This window comes from Equus asinus, chromosome 6 (assembly GCF_041296235.1).
Source record: "Equus asinus isolate D_3611 breed Donkey chromosome 6, EquAss-T2T_v2, whole genome shotgun sequence".
NCBI lineage: Eukaryota > Metazoa > Chordata > Mammalia > Perissodactyla > Equidae > Equus > Equus asinus.
Window position 1 is genome coordinate 44,409,403 of NC_091795.1, and position 17,308 is coordinate 44,426,710.

Genomic DNA, 17,308 nt, shown 5'->3' on the forward strand with positions numbered 1-17,308 from the left:
AGGGGTGAAAAGTTAGGGAGATTATTCCAAGTCATTCATTCATTCAACAAGTGTTTATTGAAGGCCTACCATGAGCTAGAGATAGACTTTGAGAAGAGAAACACGGTCTCTGCTTTCACGGATTTCATGGGAGCTGCAGAGGCAATAGGTATTAAACATGTTCATTTTTATTAAAAAACATAGCCTTTTGAATGTCTACCATGTGCCAGGCATTGTGCTAGGCCTTGCAATGAACAAAACAGAGGAAGGGCCTCACTCAAGGGGCTGACATGCTAGTAATTACACAAATTACTATTTAGTTACGATTGTGGCAACCACAAAGAAGGAGGAGGGGGCCGACTGTCATCTAGAAGATCAGGAAATGCTTCCCTGAGGAAAGGCTTTGTCAGCTGAACCCTGAGGGTCCGATGAAGAGGAGATGGAGTGGGAGAGAGGCGGCAGTGCAAAGATCCTGGGACAGGATGGAGCCTAGATCTTTTGAGAGCTAAAAAAAGGCCAAGAAGGCTGTTGAATTTGAGTGAGACAAGGGCTCAAAATGAGTCTAGAAAAGGCAGCAGAACCACATGACCAAGGCCTTGTAGGCCAAGGTGGGGCTTTTGGGAATTTTCTTAAAAGCAACAGGAAGCTATTGTAGGGTCCCCTCATACTTAGAATTACCACTGGCAGATTATGGGATGTTGGAATAATGAAGATGGAGTAAAATTATGTGGAGTAAAATTATGAAGCTTATGATGACAGTGGCGGCTCACACAGTGCCTGAACTCAGCATTACTGCTTTCAAGATGCTTTCCCATCTGTGATGACAGTAATGCCAGAGAGACTCACCTGGGACATGTTGTGCATAGGTGTTTTCTAAGCACTTTGCATACATCACATAATCAAATTTAACCCTCTAGGAGTGTTATCAGGGAAGGATATTATTCCCTTCACTTTAAACGTGAGGAACAGACATAGAGAAAGAAGAAATTTGCCCAGAGTTACACAGGGGAGCTTGGATCCACACCCGTGCAGTCTGGCTGCCACCTCTTGAGAAGAGCTAGGCTTTATTTCCTTCTCACAATGATCTTGTGAACTAAGGCAAGGCAGGGATCACTAGGCTCATTTTCCAGAGGCAAAATGGAGGCTCAGAGAGGCAACAGTGACTCGTGGTTGCACAGCAAGTCAGCAAGCCAAAGACAGGACTAGAACTGAATTCTCCACGATTCTTTCCTCGCCAAGAGCCTCTCCGTTCCAGGAAAGGCTTGTATTAGAGAATAAACCAAACTCGGCACAGGCGTGGCTGACGAGAACCTATATTTATTTCCTCTTGGCCATGGCTTATCCTGCTGCACATGCACCAGTAATACCTGGGCGTGCAGATCCCTGCCCACAGAGCCAGCCCACAGAGCCACAGGGCAGCCACAGAGCGGCCACAGGAGGCCTCGTGACTCCCGGCTGCATTCTGCGGGAAGAGCTGGGTCACGCTGAGGAGGGCATCTGAGTTGGAGCACTGCGGTGACACAGCAGCAAGGCCTCTGTGGGCATGACCGGCATGAGCACGTGCCGGTGTTGGCGCCTGCCCTCACTTCCGGGCTTTCTCTGAACAACTCTTCTCCCTTCCCTCCATCCCACCTGGAGAGGGGTGAGAGGACGAGATTGGCCTGGGTCGAGGAGACGTTTCTCACTTTCTCCCCCTTTGCATTTTCCTTTCCCGCGTAGGAGACCAAATATTTCTGGAGCAAAGCAGAGGAAAACCTTGCTGGGAGGCCTGGGGAGATTTTGCCGAGGCTGTAGGACAGGCTTGACGCGGCCTTTCCTCAGTTATCAGCCTCCGAGGCTGTGGGCCCGCTTTGGGGAGCTGGCATTTTCTGCTGTGAGAGGGATTGTTTGGTTTGGAGCCTGTTTTCACTTTACCACAAAAACGAGTGACTTTTTTTTTCTCTCTCTCTCTAAACAAAGGAGGGCCATTTGGTTTCCATAACTCAGATCATCTGACTCCTTCCTGGAACGTCCACTTGGGAAGCAAAGCCTTTCTCCTCGGCTGGGCCATGTTTGGCTCAGGGGCCATGCCAACCTTGTGGCCATCTCTGCCAAAGCCAGTGGTGGTATGATGTTTATCGGGCCATAATCCCCTCCGAGGATGACTGAGGCCCCGCTCCTCTGTCCACTGGGCAGCCATTTCACTGCTCCTTAGCACTGAGTGGGCAGGCGAAATGCAGACCAGGAGCTAGAACCAGCTGCTTGGCTTATTTGCAACTGGGGAGAAAATTAGGGAGGGGCAGGAGTTTAAAACCAGAAATCAAGGGAATTTTTAGATGATCTGTAAATATACATTTCCTTGCTTCTTACCAAAGATATGTCAGAATTCAGTGCACACCCATGACATAGGTTAATCTAAAGCTTTTGTCTACAAGAGTCTGATAATCAAACAGAAGCTTGATTTAAATCAGGATTTGGGGATCAATGAGCGTGTCATTAGGCCAAACTGCCGAACACCCCAGGCGTGAGAGCTGGGAATCCCTGAAGATGAGTACAGTGGGCAGAGTGGGGCAGGGTAGACTTTAGAGTCAAACAGATCCAGGTTCAAACCCCAGGTCTTCTTCTAGGGTGTGACTAGGGACAAGTTCTTCATCTGTAAATGGTGATGATGACATCATTGCACTGGTTGTGTGGGGAGTAAGGAAAAGCACATGAAAGTAAAAAAACCATGTTACTTGGCACTTAATAAACATTCGGTAAATGTTATTCCACATTATTATATGGGCATTCATGTCTTTAAAACAGATCATGTGAATGTGTGGTTTCAAATTAGAGAAACTGAAGATTAAAATTTTTAAAATGATTGCTTAATTACATCGATCTAACAAACTAACAGCTTCCTAGGTATTAGGGATTCCTAGGGAAATGAAAAGCTTTAGTGAGTGTGTGTGTGAGCATATACACATATACACGCACACATCTGTATCCATACACACCATATCTATATCTATACTGATTTTGTCTAATATTATATACCCATAGTCTCACTTGACATTATTATTATGATTTATTATTTACAATTGTGGAAACTGAGGTTCAGAGAGGTTAGTTAATTGACTTAATGTGGTACCACTAGCAAATGTCAGAGCTGGAATTCAAAACCAGGTTTTGTAGAAAGGACTTGCCCAAAGTCAACCCAGCTAGTTGTTTTACAGGTGTAATTTGAACTGGTTAGCCATTTTATATTGTCATAATCTCACAGCTAGCTTTGTGATGTAGCGTGAAGCACACCAGGAGCTAAGTCTCTTTATACCTGACCACTTTGGAGGCAAATGGTCAAGATTTTCCACAGGTGAGGCTGGATAACAGCAGGAGGCACGTCTTCCATGGGAGGGGACCAGGGTTGAAAAGCTCTGTGATAAGGTTCAAGTGTCTTCTGAGAGACCGTGATCTACTGTAATGAACCCATGTTCCAGAACCATACACTCAAATGTGTACATTCCCAGGTTTTGACCTTGGATCAACGTAATTCTTTTCAGACTGGTAAAAAAGTTTCCAGAATTCTTCCTTGCAGTTGGTGACTGTCTACTGGATTTGGGACAAAACCAGGATTAAAATTCATTAGCCAATTTAAACACTAATCACAGTGAATTCTTTTATAGGGCTGATTAAATAATTCAAATACATTCCAAGTCTTGGCAATCTTTTCTTGATATAAATATTTATTTCTGGCCAAAAGGAAAAGAAAAATAACCCTTGGTCTTATCTGGGGGAGCTTGTTGAAATCCTCCAAAAGCTGATGTAAGCTCCAAAGCAGAGTTTACATTCCTACTGTGACAAAATAATGGAGCTTAGGGACTAAATGAGCTCACTCTGCTCTTTCTCGCAATCTCCCCTGGGTCTGGGGAGCATTTTCATGGCATCCCTGAGCCAAGTATAACTGTTCAGCACCAAATTATCAGCTGGTTTGGGAATGTGTCTCCGAATGAGGGGAGAACAGACAGGCTAGAGTTAGGCTGGACGTTTCTACCTTCTCATTGAATTCAAAAGTAACTAGCTTTTTAAGAAGTCAGACTTTTAAAATATTGTGCAAAAACCTGAAATAAAACACTATTCAGCAGGACTCCAAGTTGGTGAAATGCAAAGCTTCTGGGTTGAGTTTTCTGGAACACCAGCCAGAAAGGAGATAGTTGATTGCCCTACTGGGGCCCCTGCAAAAATAATTCACAAGCGTGGGAGTCTTACTGCAGAGCTAAATGGGATCCATTGCTTAGAGCAGAAAGAAACTAACATTATCAGGCATGTACTATGTGGTCAGGTCCTGGGCTAGAAGGTTTTCAGAGATGGGTGAGATAACGAGCCTATAGGTTCTTTTGATAGAAGACATTAAATTCTACGTCAGGACACAAAGCAGAGATTTTGAAAGTGGAGAGAGTGGCTTCTACTTGGAAAGGCTGAACAGTGGTTCTGAGGTCACAGAAATGAGAAACAAGGGTCAAAACAGAATGGGAAGAGATGGTAGTGAAGCACAGGTGGGTGGGGCCAAGCTGGGAATAATCCCCAGAACATAGCATGTCCACTGTAATGTCCTCTCATGCCCAGCTGAAGCCAGAGGGATGCTCTTAGCATGGCAGAACGAAGCTGGCCACCATCCTTTTCCTCAGACGTGACACACATCTAACCCACACCCTCCCTGACCTGGAGTTGTTGCAAGGTTTCCTTGGAAGCCCTCACTGGCTAGTTACTACGAGATTAGGTCATAGACTTGGTCTACAGGCTCCAGATAAGTTCCCCGGGCTTATACATACCTATTTCACCAGTTCCTGTATGTTACAGGTATCCAGGGTATGTCTTTTGGTTTCCCTCCCTGTTCTCAGGGGCAGGTTGCAGTAGGATGGAGAACAACGAGCACATTAAGAGCCTGGGCTCTGGAGTCCCATGAAAGCTCTGCCACCCACTGGCTATGTAAACCTATCCATAACCCAGTGTTCTCACCTAGAAGATGGGAATAATACTCATTTCATAGGTTGCTGTAAATTTTAATGAGATGATACGATTAAATGCTCAACACTTAATAAGCAGTCAACATATGTCAACCGTTATTACTGAAGTCGGGTACTGCTGGGCTTATTGTCTGAGGTACCTGTAAAACACAAGATATGAATGTGTGTGCAAACTGAGTAGGTCTTGCAATTTATCTCCTGGGTTGTGTCAGGACGATATGGTGTAGGTGTGATAAGAAGAAAGTCATCTACCCAAATAGGATCTTTGGATGTGTATATAGTGCAGTAATTCTCAAATAAGGGTGATTTTGTCCCTTAGGGGACAACTGGCAATGTCTGAGACATTACATGTCTAGGTGTTATAAGATGATGGGTAGAGGAGGGAGATGGAGTAACAGCTCAAGGACCACTGGAAGACACCTGGCTGGACTAAGGAAGAGAGTGTTTCTTGGTAAACTCCTCCATGCAGGCTGCGATGGGTCCAGGTTTTCCTAGTGGTAGGTGGCACCTGAGCCACTCCAGGTGGAGTGGAGCTTGGTGGAGCTTTATTACTGAAATGGGGCACTTTAGAAGTGGGACTTAGATTGCTGCCAAGGTTCTGAGCTGATGTGGGTAGGAAGGCTGTAGAGTCAGAACATCTTACCTATAAATAGCGATATAGGACTCAGAGTTGACAGCAATCTTGGTCACCGTGTGAGGATCAAGATTATATCATGGCCCCAGAGGAGAAGAAGTAAAAAGTGAGGGACCATAAGCCCATTCCCAGAGAAATGCAGGGATGGGATCCAGTAGCCCCGCTGGTCTCTGAAGTGTCTTTTTGGGGCTTACATATTCCCCAGTCCTGCCCAGGGTTGTGGCCCCCATGGCTCTGGGCACATCAGCTTTTAGAACTGGTCCTCAGCAATCTGACTAGTCTGACTTCTCAGGATGTAAATTATTTTCTGCTCATATTTACTGTTATTTTTATTAATTATAAAAGAGATAGATGTTTAATGTGAGAAGTCTGAGAAATACAGAGAAGTCCATAAAGAAGAAATGGAAATCCTTGGTAATCCTAACTTCCAGTGATAAACATTGTTAAGGCTTTGGGGTACACTATTTCAGAATTTTTTTCTATGCACATTATTTTTTATGAAACTAGAATCCTACTACACATAATGCTGTGATATTTCACATTCATCTCTATCTGAAGTTAATAGGGGTTGTTTTAGGTATTGCAAGAAAATTAAATGAAGGTAATGGGGCTCAGGGCTCTTGCAAAATATTTTCTCCTCTCAATAAATCTACACCAAAAAATTCTTGACTGTTGACATTTCTAAAACTTACAAATTATCTTCTGAGCAAAGAAACCTTTAAAAATTTTGTAAGCCTGAGGTCAGAATAAGTGGTGCACTCAAGACAGCTGTAATTTGCTAAGAATAAATATATTTTTTAAAGCTTTGTTTTTACTTGGTTGAAGACAATTCAGGATTCATGCACAAGGTATGTGCCTCTTGACACATAAACTCTTGCAGCTGTGCACAATTACATTTGGAAGGCTTTTACCTTTGGAATTGGATTGAGGGGCAAGTCCACCAAAATGGCTAAAGCCTTCCACACAATCAGGGCCATGAATTATGACAAACACTGCTGCTCTTAAAGAACACAAACCTACACAGAAACCCAAGAAGGGGTGGGAAGGAGACCACTGGCACACACTTGAGTATCAGTGGATGCCACTAAGCTGCTGTGGTATGCATATTAGGCGCCAGAGCTGAACTGCACGGAGGAGAGATCCACAGGTTGCACTCTTTTTCTTCCTTTCCCTCAGCAGCACCCAACTTTTCCTCTAAATGCATGTTGAGCAAATATTTAAAGAATGTTAGTTGGAAGAGGGCATAGATTATTAGCCTGCTTGGGGTTCCCACAAGTCTGGCCCATCTCTGTATAATCACTTTCTCTTCCATTATGTCCACTTCTTGAAATGACAAAGGAGCAGTATTACATGAGGAAGGCCATCGTCCATGGAAATCCAGCCATCTGGTGCAGAAGTAGAGGGGGTCCAACTTCTCCTATCAGGATAGCAGGGCTGGGGTAATGGCAGTTTCAGGGAATTTACCTGCAAATCTCTCCCCCAACCACACCTCAAAGAAGCACACTGCATGCCAGAGTCCACATGCAGCTTATGAATTTTCACTTGGAGGCAATTGTACCCTTGGTAGAGCAAGGGCAACCTCAAGGGTGACCGTCTACCAGGCCCTGCTGCAGCGACTGTGTAAAATTGCCCCCGAAGAAGCTCTTCTGCCCCAAAATGAAAATCTTCACTACCTAGTTACCTCTGGTGGCAGCTCCCCTTTTCTCCCCACTCCATTGCAGATTACTAGGGCTTTTGTCTGACCAAGCAAAACAGCAGTGAATTTCCACATATCTATATTTTTGTCTGGGCCTGAAAGATGGGAACATGCACTGATGCAATCTCGGCAGGAGGCACTTCAGAAACGATTGGGCAAAACCTGAGCTCCGTCTGAAAGCAGGAGCAAAAAGGGGACACCTCCAGATACACGAAAGCTCCTGAAGTTTAAGAAAGAGGGGCCACTTGGGGAATCAGAAGAAGTGCCTTACCTGTGATCACACAGTCAGCCCCCTCCACTGACATTCTAAACCTGGGGCTCTTCATTCTCTGGTCCAAGGCCTTTTTCTTGAACCTGGGTTCAAGTCTCAACTCTCTAATATGCTCTGTGACCTTGGGCAAGTAGCTAGCTAAACCTCTCTGAGCTGAGGTTTCCTGTCTGCAAAATGAGAGGGAGCAGTGGGAATGAGCACCTCTGAATCAGGCACACATGAGTGACATGGGCATTCGGGGTCAGAGGATCTAGGGATCTGGGAGGATCCATGTTTTGGAAGCAATGTAGAGAAGTGGTCAAGAGCTTCTGGAGAAGATCGCTTGGGTCCAAATCACTTCTACCTCTGGACATCTGAGTAACCTTGGGCACTTTGTCTTTCTGAGTTTCAGTTCCCTTGTCAGCAAAATGGGGAAACAAATAACTCCTCCCTCACGGGGCTGCTGCCAGCATGAAATGAGATGGGTTAGGGAGAGCACAGGGTAGGTGCTCAGCAATCAGTAGCTACTATGATTGATGATGCTGATGTGCAGCCCGATTGAGAACCACGAGACAAGATGCTCCTCTATCTCATTTCTTTCTGAGTTGCACAAAGTGAGATTCCACCATCTTCATATGACTTCAAACCCCCAGGGATGCATTCTCAATTGCACTAAGTGCCTTTGACCAACAGATGCAACACAACCAGTGAGAAAGGGAGCAACAGGCTTTTGTGTGGAAGTTTAGGTTCTCCTGCCCTCTGCCCTCCCTCCCCATCTGCCAGCCTAGGTCCACTTCAGTGATCTCCGTAGGGTGCCCACAGCAGCCCTGGGGCCCAGATGTTTTCTAAGATGAAGTACAGTTTCTGGATAATTGGACAGATTTTTAAAAAAACAAACACACTGGGAACTTCTACATGCGAGTGAGTATTGTCTCTCGTCCCCTTGGGAAACTGAGCCCCTCTTTGGAACTCTTAGAGCTGCCTTCGTGACTCACGTTCAATTTGAAAAAATATCTTCAAAGGGAGCAAAGTTCTATCCTTTGAGAGTGAACAAAAAGTAAACTAGAGCCACGCCTGGTGAATACGATTGGAGATCAAGCTGGGAAGTAAAATTTTGCATCAGAAAAGAAGTGTGCCTCTAAAACCGGGAAACTGATTTCTCCCAGGGCCTATAAATTAAATTTTAGTGAGTTTGTTAAAAATCAGTTTCTTTTGTTTATAGTCATACCTCATATGTCTCCACGCAACACCAGGATAGTCTAGCATATTTCCCATTAGTGCATTAGTAAAAACGTCCATTTTTAATTTACCGTTCATTGAAACGGGTCATTTCTCAGCTCATACCCCAATGTCTCCTTTTTAGCATTCTAATCTCTCCACAAATGGATTTCCAATTGAAAGTCGATCTTTTCTTGGCACGATACACCGAATACTGAAGCAGGAAAAAGTGCAGCCAGAATAAATAAAACTTGGGTGAAGGTATCCAAGATATTTTCTTGGCCAGGAGCAAGTTCAGCCTGGTGATTAGAGAACCAAGCAAATGCTGAACTTAAGATGTGTGCAAGGCCTAAACAGTTAACAAGAATTTTAAAATTAAATTTTAAATAACTGTTAACACTGTTAGAAAATACATATAGACAGAAAGAAGAAAGTAAAAATTAATAGTGATCTCATTCAGAGGTAACTACTGTTAACATTTTGATGTGTGTCTTTCAAATCTCTCTTTCACCCTTCGCATATAAATGTATATAAAACAGAAATAGCATTGAGGTCCTGTTTTGTAACTTATTTTTAACATATGAAGCTATATCATTAACATTTTCCCACATCAGTAATTATTTTTCTTTCCCATAACATTATTTAATTGTTTAGGGGTGAGGTATAATTTATATAACAAATTATCTACTGTCAAACATTTATGTTGCTACCATTTAGAGGTTTTGATCTGTTTTTTCTTTCTTTCTTTCTCTCTCTCTCTTTTTTCTTTTGCTATCATAAGCAATATTATGATGAACATCTTGTAGCCAAGTCTTTGAGAACATTCCCAATCATTTCCTTTTGATGAAGTTGAGATTGAAATTCTGAGTCAAAAATGTATAAAAGCAGTTGATTCATTTTAAGGACTGCCTTCCAAAAGATTTAATGGTCTCTCACCAATGATAAATGAAAACACTTGTTCCTCTATATCTTTGCCAACACTGGGCATTGTATTTTTGTTAATCTTTGCCAGTTTTTTAGATTATTTCAATTTGCATTTCCTTAGTTACAGTGAGCATTTTCCATATGCTTACGGACCATTATTTTTCTTGTAAATTTCCTTTTCACGTCTTACCCATTGACGTGCTCACCTTTTATACTGAATTTAAGAACTGTCTATATATGAAGGTTACTGGCCCTTCATTATATGTCTTATAAATAATTCTGCCAGTTTTCTGTTTCCCTTAAGATTTTGGGAGTGGGCAACAGAAGAATTAAAAAATATGTAATCAAACCATCAAATTTTTCCTTCATGGTATTTCTCTTCAGTGTTAGGCTTACGAGGTCTTTCCCCACTGGAAAATTACATAAATAATTATTTTTGTTTCCTTCTAGAATCTTTATAGTTTCATGTCCACATTTAAATTTCTCATCTGGAATTTGTTTAGCTGTAAGGTGTGAGATAAAAATTGAACTTAATTGTTTTCCAATTGGTTAGCCAGTTGTCTCAACACCATTTTTGAATAATCTGCTCTTTCCCCGCTGATTAGAAGGGTAACTTTATTTTATATTAAATCCACATAGCATTTGGCTCTGTTTATGGACCTTGTTTTTCCTATTCCAATGCTCAGTTTTTCTTTTGTGGCATCAGCCATACATTGTTTCAATTACTGCAGCTTTTTTATACATTTTGAAAGCAACTAGGGCAAGTTTCCACATTTTTCTTGGCTATTCTTAAATGTTTATTCTTCCATATAAACTTTAGAAGTATTTTCTTAACTTAAAAAGTCCCCCTGGTCAACAACAAAATATCAAACAACCCGATCAAAAAATGGGCAGGAGACATGAACAGACATTTCTCCAAAGAAGATATACGGATGGCCAATAGGCACATGAAAAGATGCTCATCATCACTGATCGTCAGGGAAATGCAAATCAAAACTACACTAAGATATCACCTTACACCCGTTAGAATGGCTAAAATACCCAAGACAAAAAAATAACAAATATTGGAGAGGTTGTGGAGAAAAAGGAACCCTCATACACTGTTGGTGGGAATGCAAACTGGTGCAGCCACTATGGAAAACACTATGGAGATTTTTCAAAAAATGAAAAATAGGAATGCCATATGATCCAGCCATCCCACTACTGGGTATCTATCCAAAGAACTTGAAATCAGCAATTCAAAGAGACCCATGCACCCCTATGTTCATTGTAGCATTATTCACAATAGCCAAGACGTGGAAGCAACCTAAGTTGCCCGTTGGCTGATGACTGGATAAAGAATACATGGTGTACACAGACACACACACACACAGTGGAATACTACTCAGCCATAAAAAAGGATAAAATTGTCCCATTCACAACAACATGGCGGGATGGAACTTGAGGGTATTATGTTAAGTGAAATAAGCCAGAAAGACAAACTCTGTATGACTCCACTTATATGTGGAAGATAAACACATGGACAAAGAGAACAGATTAGTGGTTAGCAGGGGAAAGGAGGGTAGAGGGTGGGCACAAAGGGTGAAGTGGTGCACCTAGAATATGACTGACAAATAATAATGTACAACTGAAATTTCACAAGGTTGTAAACTATCACAACCTCAATTAAAAAAAAAAGTCCCCTTGGAATTTTCACTGGGATTGTATTAAAAGTAAATATTAATTTGAAGACAACTGATGTCTTTACGATACTCAGTTGCTGCTTCATTTAATAATAGTGATTATAATAATAACCTAATACCAGCAGCCAACATTGATCGACTGCTTACTGTGTGCCAGGCCCCGTTCTGAGCCCCATCTCCCACATTTAAACCTCCTAACAATCCACGACAGAGGTGCTATTATTGCCGTACTCATTTTACAGGTAGAGAAATTGAGGCATGGAGATGTCAAATAACTTGCCATGGTCACAGCTTTAAAACAGAGCCAGGATTCTTTTCTTGGGTAGTTTCGTTCCAGTGCCTGTGCTAAGCCACAAGTCTGTACTGCCTCTCCATTTATTTATACTTTCTTCATATCCCTCACAATGTTTTGTGACTTCCTTCTGGTTTGTCTTTACAAGTTTGGTTAAATTAGTTCTTACTAGATTTTATATGTTATCACTCTATTTTTCCTATGATGTTTTCTAATTGATCGTTGCTGAATTCTGGAAAAGCTATGGATTGTTACAAGGCTGTATTTATTTTGAAAGCATCCAGTTTAAATAACCTTCTTATTAGTCTGGTAGTTTGTTGATTCTCTTGAGTTTTCCAGGAAGATATAACCAGCATTTTAAAGTAATGATGTTCAGCCCCCTTTCTTGTATTTATATCTCTCATTAGTTTTCTTGTACTGTCGTAATACCTATGGCACTGTCTAATACAGTAGTCTCTAGCCACATGTGGCTATTGACATTTAAGTTAATTAAAATCAAATGAAATTAAAAATTCAGTTCCTCAATAGCACTAGCCACATTTCACGTCTGGAATAGCCAAATGTGGCTACCTACCACAGTGGCTACCATCTTACAATATTTCCATCATCACAGAAAGTTCTGTTGCATGGTGCTGCTAGAACTTTCAGATCAATGTTAAATAATAATGGTGAAAGGGGTTGTCCTGCTTTTTTTCTTCCTAACTGTAAAGTGAATATCTCTACGTAGTGATATTACCATTAAATGATGTTGAGTTTTGAATTCAAATATCTAGATATATTTTTTATTATGTTATAGAAGTCTTACCCTATTCTTAGTTTTCTAAAAGTATATATATATTTATATATAATAAATTTATTATATATTAATATATTTACTATATTAATATATAAATATATGTTTATATTTTTTTATATATTTATAATATTTATTTTTATATATATATATATTTTTGGCTAAGATTCACTCTGAGCTAACATCTGTGCCAATCTTCCTCTGTTTTTTGTATGTGGGTCACCGCCACAGCATGGCTGAGAAGTGGTGTAGGTCCATGACCAGGAACTGAACCTAGGCCAAAGCAGAACAGGCTGAATTTAACCACTAGGCTGCAGGGCCGGCCCCCCAAAAAGTATATATTTTTAAAATTTGGAATGGATAATGGATTTTAATACCTTCTTGGCATCAAAAAGCATTGCTATGTGAGAGGCAAATCCCCCCATATTCTTCAAAATTGGTCCTGATCCTTTTAAAATACATTGCTGGATTTCGTTTGCCAATATTTTATTTAGATGTTTGTCATCAATGAGCTTGACTTCAAATATTCTCTTCTATTGCTCTTGTCCACTTTTTTAAAAAAATCAAGAATGTATAATTATCATAAAATGAATTAAAATGCTTTTTCTCTATTTCTTTTCTCTGGAACAGTGTGTATCAGATATGGGTCATCGATCCCTTAAAGTCTGATAAAACTTGGGTGAAAAAAAGTCTAGGTCTGGTGCTTTGTTAGGGGGTGGGATTTCCTTGTATCTCTCTTCCAGTTCATGTATTTCATCTTCATATGTATCTAACCACACTGCTTAATCCATCCATTAAGGTGTATTCACTGAATAAACTTTTCCAGTTCTAGAATTTACACTAGGTTCTTCTGCAAATCTGCCTTTGTTGAATGTTCTTCCCTTTGGAATGTTCTTCCCTTTGGTCTGTTTGATCTCTTTACACACTTTAAATGTGTTTATTTTACATTCTCTTTCACATTGTTCTCTAGTCCTCTCCTCTTACTTGTTCTCCTTTCTTCTATCTGTCTTCTTATGGTTTGTCACTTGGTGCTCTGAGCCCCTCTGAAGATGCTGTAGGTTGGGCTGGACATACATTGCCTCTGCCAGGCCACAGGGATAAGGATGGTCATGGACACATTTTGGGGTTAGTTTCCTGACTTGGAGCTTCTGTATCATGTGGGTGGTATACCATCTTACCTTTATGCCCCTGCCTGCCCCCTTGAGTCACACTGAGCAGCTTTTCCAGTCTCCACTTAATGTGTGGTGCAGCATTATGAAGCCTGATTTCTGCACGCGGCTCTGCTCTTGCCTGCTGCCTTGCACAGGCTGGTGTCCTGTACCTGCATTGGCATCAGGACCACCATGTGCAGACCCCCAGGCCTGGAGCCCCAACAGCTTCACTTCCTGCTTAAATGTTATATTCACCTTTTTGTTTCCTGTACCCAAGGGTTTCCTCCACATTCCTTTGAGCAAGGCCACATGTTACTATTCTTAAAATCATATTCTATCCAGAATTTCTGAATCTATTATATTGACCACAAGTCCAGAAATTGTTTTAGATTTATGGTTTTTTTTGAGGAAGATTAGCCCTAAGCTAACTACTGCCAATCCTCCTCTTTTTGCTGAGGAAGACTGGCCCTGAGCTAACATCCATGCCCATCTTCCTCTACTTTATACGAGGGACGCCTACCACAGCATAGCTTATCCAGCGGTGCCACGTCCACACCCAGGATCCAAACTGGCAAATCCCGGGCTGCGAATCTGAATGTGCACATTTAACTGCTGTGCTACGAGCCAGCCCCTCTTTTAGATTTCTAAGTGGTTGATTCATTGATTTTATTTTTAAGCAAAGGCAATGAAAACGGGAGAGAAGTAGGTATTAACCTTTGCTTTTTATTTTCTCATTATATTTATCATCTAAGAACATATTGAAATGATTTCTACTTTTGGGCATTAATATGTTGGTGTTTTATTTGTGTCTCAGTATAATAAGTGTTTCAGGATGTTCACAGCCATTTAAAAAGGTATATAGTATATATCTGCTCTATATCTTTAATTTTTTTATTATTCATTTAAAGACTCAGAAAGTCATGTTAATATCTTCCACTATAAATATAATTTTTCAATTTGTTCTTTATGTTTAACAGTTTTGCTGCACATAATCTGCTATTGTATTATTTGTTGAAGACTCTGAGGCCTGTATCATGTTTGAACTGGCTGGAGCCACACTAGCCTTAAGTTTCACTACTGGGCCTTCAATTAGTCTTTTTCTGATTAATAATGATACTTATATTCTTTTTTACTACAAAATGCAAGGCAGCATTTAGGAAAAAAATCTTGGAAGAGGAATATATACTATAAAAATGAAAGTAGATAACATTTTAAAACTTGGGATGTAGAGGGGAGGAAGAAGAATGGGAGAAGCAAAAATCCATTTATTTTATTTTACAGAAACAAGTCAACAGAAACTGTTACATTCATAAGGATGTTAGGCAAATGAAGATTTGAATATGTTACATTTTAAAATTTATTTATCTTTTCTGTCCTCCATACTTTCTTGCTTATATCATTCACTAAATGGAAATGAACAGGTGAATTAAGAAATGAAGGATAAGTGTTTTTTCAAATTCCAGTATTTCCCTCTTAGAATATTTTTAATAACTGTATATTTGAGTTTAGGAGTGTTGCTTGCAGCTCACAATATGGTTGCGTCACTGCCTCCCTCTTCTCCAAATGCTTCCAGCACAGTTAGGTTTGTGGTTGAAGCAAAATCCCTACCCCAACAGCCTTTCTTTCTTTCTGAATATGAATGAGGTGGAGAGCCTGTGCAAGTATATATTAGGAAAGGAAGGGAAGAGGGAGAAAGAAGATGAAGTGGTTTCCCAAGAAATAAAATTTCAAGGAGAAGTTGGAAAATAGGCCTTCAAAATGTCACTCTACAAATCCAAAGTAAACTTGCATTTCCTGTTATCCTAACACAGCATCTCTGTGTAACCTTTCAAGCCATGGCAACACTACACCTCATTTCCATTCATCTTCAGAGAGGGGTTGGGTCCAAAGGCTTTCCTGCCTGGGAAGTCTTCTTGGGAAGGTGTTGATGTCTTTGAGTTTAACCCTCAGGAGTTTCTTATCTTAGATTTGAGATTGTGGTTAACAAGAGAGGGAAGGCAGACTTGAGCAACACCACAACTGAAAGAGGAGAAAAAGGAAGAACTCTGTAGAGGACGCCTGTCCGGCTTCCACACTGTGACTACTCGGGGATATTTCAAAATGTTTTCAAATAGCGTGTACATGAGAGCATTTCCAAGTATGAGGAAAACTAACTGAATGCTTCAAATGTCTGGAGTTATGCCAAGGCCAGGAATTCCAGATGTTTGTAAAGAAGCCATTGCCTATCTCTGTTTAAATATGGAAGGGGGTTTTAAGATGTTAAGGAGGGGAAAAAGGTATATCCCTCAATTCTTCCTTTTTAAAAACAAGGTGGTACCTACTCCATAAGCCTGTCAGGAGGACGAGACTAGTGTGAGTGGTTTGTCAATAGACATGAGGATCCGCCCTGTCCTCCTGGCTCTTTCTACCTCTCAGGGCTGTTGTGGCAAAAAGACGTGAAACATTTAAAGGGACAAAGCACTATAGAAAATGCATTATTTTATTACGGTTTGTCACTGCAGATACTGAATCAATAATCATCTGTGTGATGGATGCCAGATGTAAATAATAACCAGGGCTCCTGGCCATGTGCCTCCCATAATGGGTCTTCCTCATCCCTCCTGGACAGTGACATGAATCACATATGCCTTTAAATGAAGAACTTCCCTGCTACAAATGTCTTGTGAAAGTGCCAGTGTTATGATAATTCATTTTTCGCATGAAATGTACTTAGTTTTACTCCCATATTCCTGTATTTCATGTTAGGTATTCACCACGATGAGAGTTTCTTGGCTACTCCAAGCAAGAATCATCCAGATTGAAAAAAAATTCCAGAATCTACACATGTAAGCTTAACAGTTTGGCTTTTGGTTTAGTCAGAATTGATACATTTAGACCATCTACTTTTCACTCTTGTGCTTGAGAGTCCCCAATATTTTGTTAAGGAACGTCAAGCGTCATAAGCCCTAACCTGCTAGTGCCGGCACGGCCACCTGAAAGTAACTTAGCACACATGTTGGCGGACTGGGAAACAAGTACCCTGTGCCTTTCCTGATGGGAAACAAGGGTGCTGTAGGGGCTAGCTATGTCCTTGCTGGAGGCCTTTCCAGGAGGGAAGACCCTTCTCTGAACGGTCCCCTGTGTGGCCTTACTAGAAGAACAGGCTGGGAATGCCCTTCCCTGAAGCAAGCTGAAGAAACCACAAACTCTGCAAGGACTTACTGAGAGTGACTGACTCGTTGATCTTGAAGCTGCAGAGGACTCTGTCCACGTTGCGGGCGTGTCGGAAGCCGTTTCCTCTCACGACGACTTGAAACGATTCTGAAATGAACAATGACGAGACACGTTATTTGACTGCAGACCACTAACCTTAAGTTTCCCATCTGCCCTGACTTAGGGCATTTGTTAACTATTTCAGGCTTAAAATATTCAACAATTAGCTCAGGTTGGAAACCAAAAGCAACCATGAGGGTGCCTTTTACGATTTACCATCTCCTTCTCACTAGGCGTCCCCTGAGGAAGGCACACAGCTTCTTGCTTTGAATTCCCACCTTCCTGCCTCTGCTCTTGCTGTTCCCTCTAGCCCCCCCCCCCCCCCCGCCCCGTTCCTCCCCTCTCTCTGTCATTCAAATGTGACCCATCTCTCAAGTCCTGGCAGTTTTAAAACAGTGATCTCTGCAGCCAGAAGGCCACAGGGGAGGGCTCTCCACTTCTATAATCAACTCAAC

The 17,308-nt window shown here is 41.4% G+C and overlaps 1 protein-coding gene across 2 annotated transcripts in view; it reads right to left on the minus strand.

Annotated features, from left to right (window-relative positions):
* The window catches only part of ANTXR1 (ANTXR cell adhesion molecule 1), a 218,814-nt gene that overhangs the window by 117,688 nt on the left and 83,818 nt on the right, over positions 1 to 17,308 (minus strand). For both annotated transcript variants that reach the window (XM_044772614.2, XM_070512010.1), the window contains exon 10: positions 16,803 to 16,901. In XM_044772614.2, coding sequence (XP_044628549.1) covers positions 16,803 to 16,901 — 99 coding nt within the window. The remainder of the gene's footprint in view (positions 1 to 16,802; positions 16,902 to 17,308) is intronic.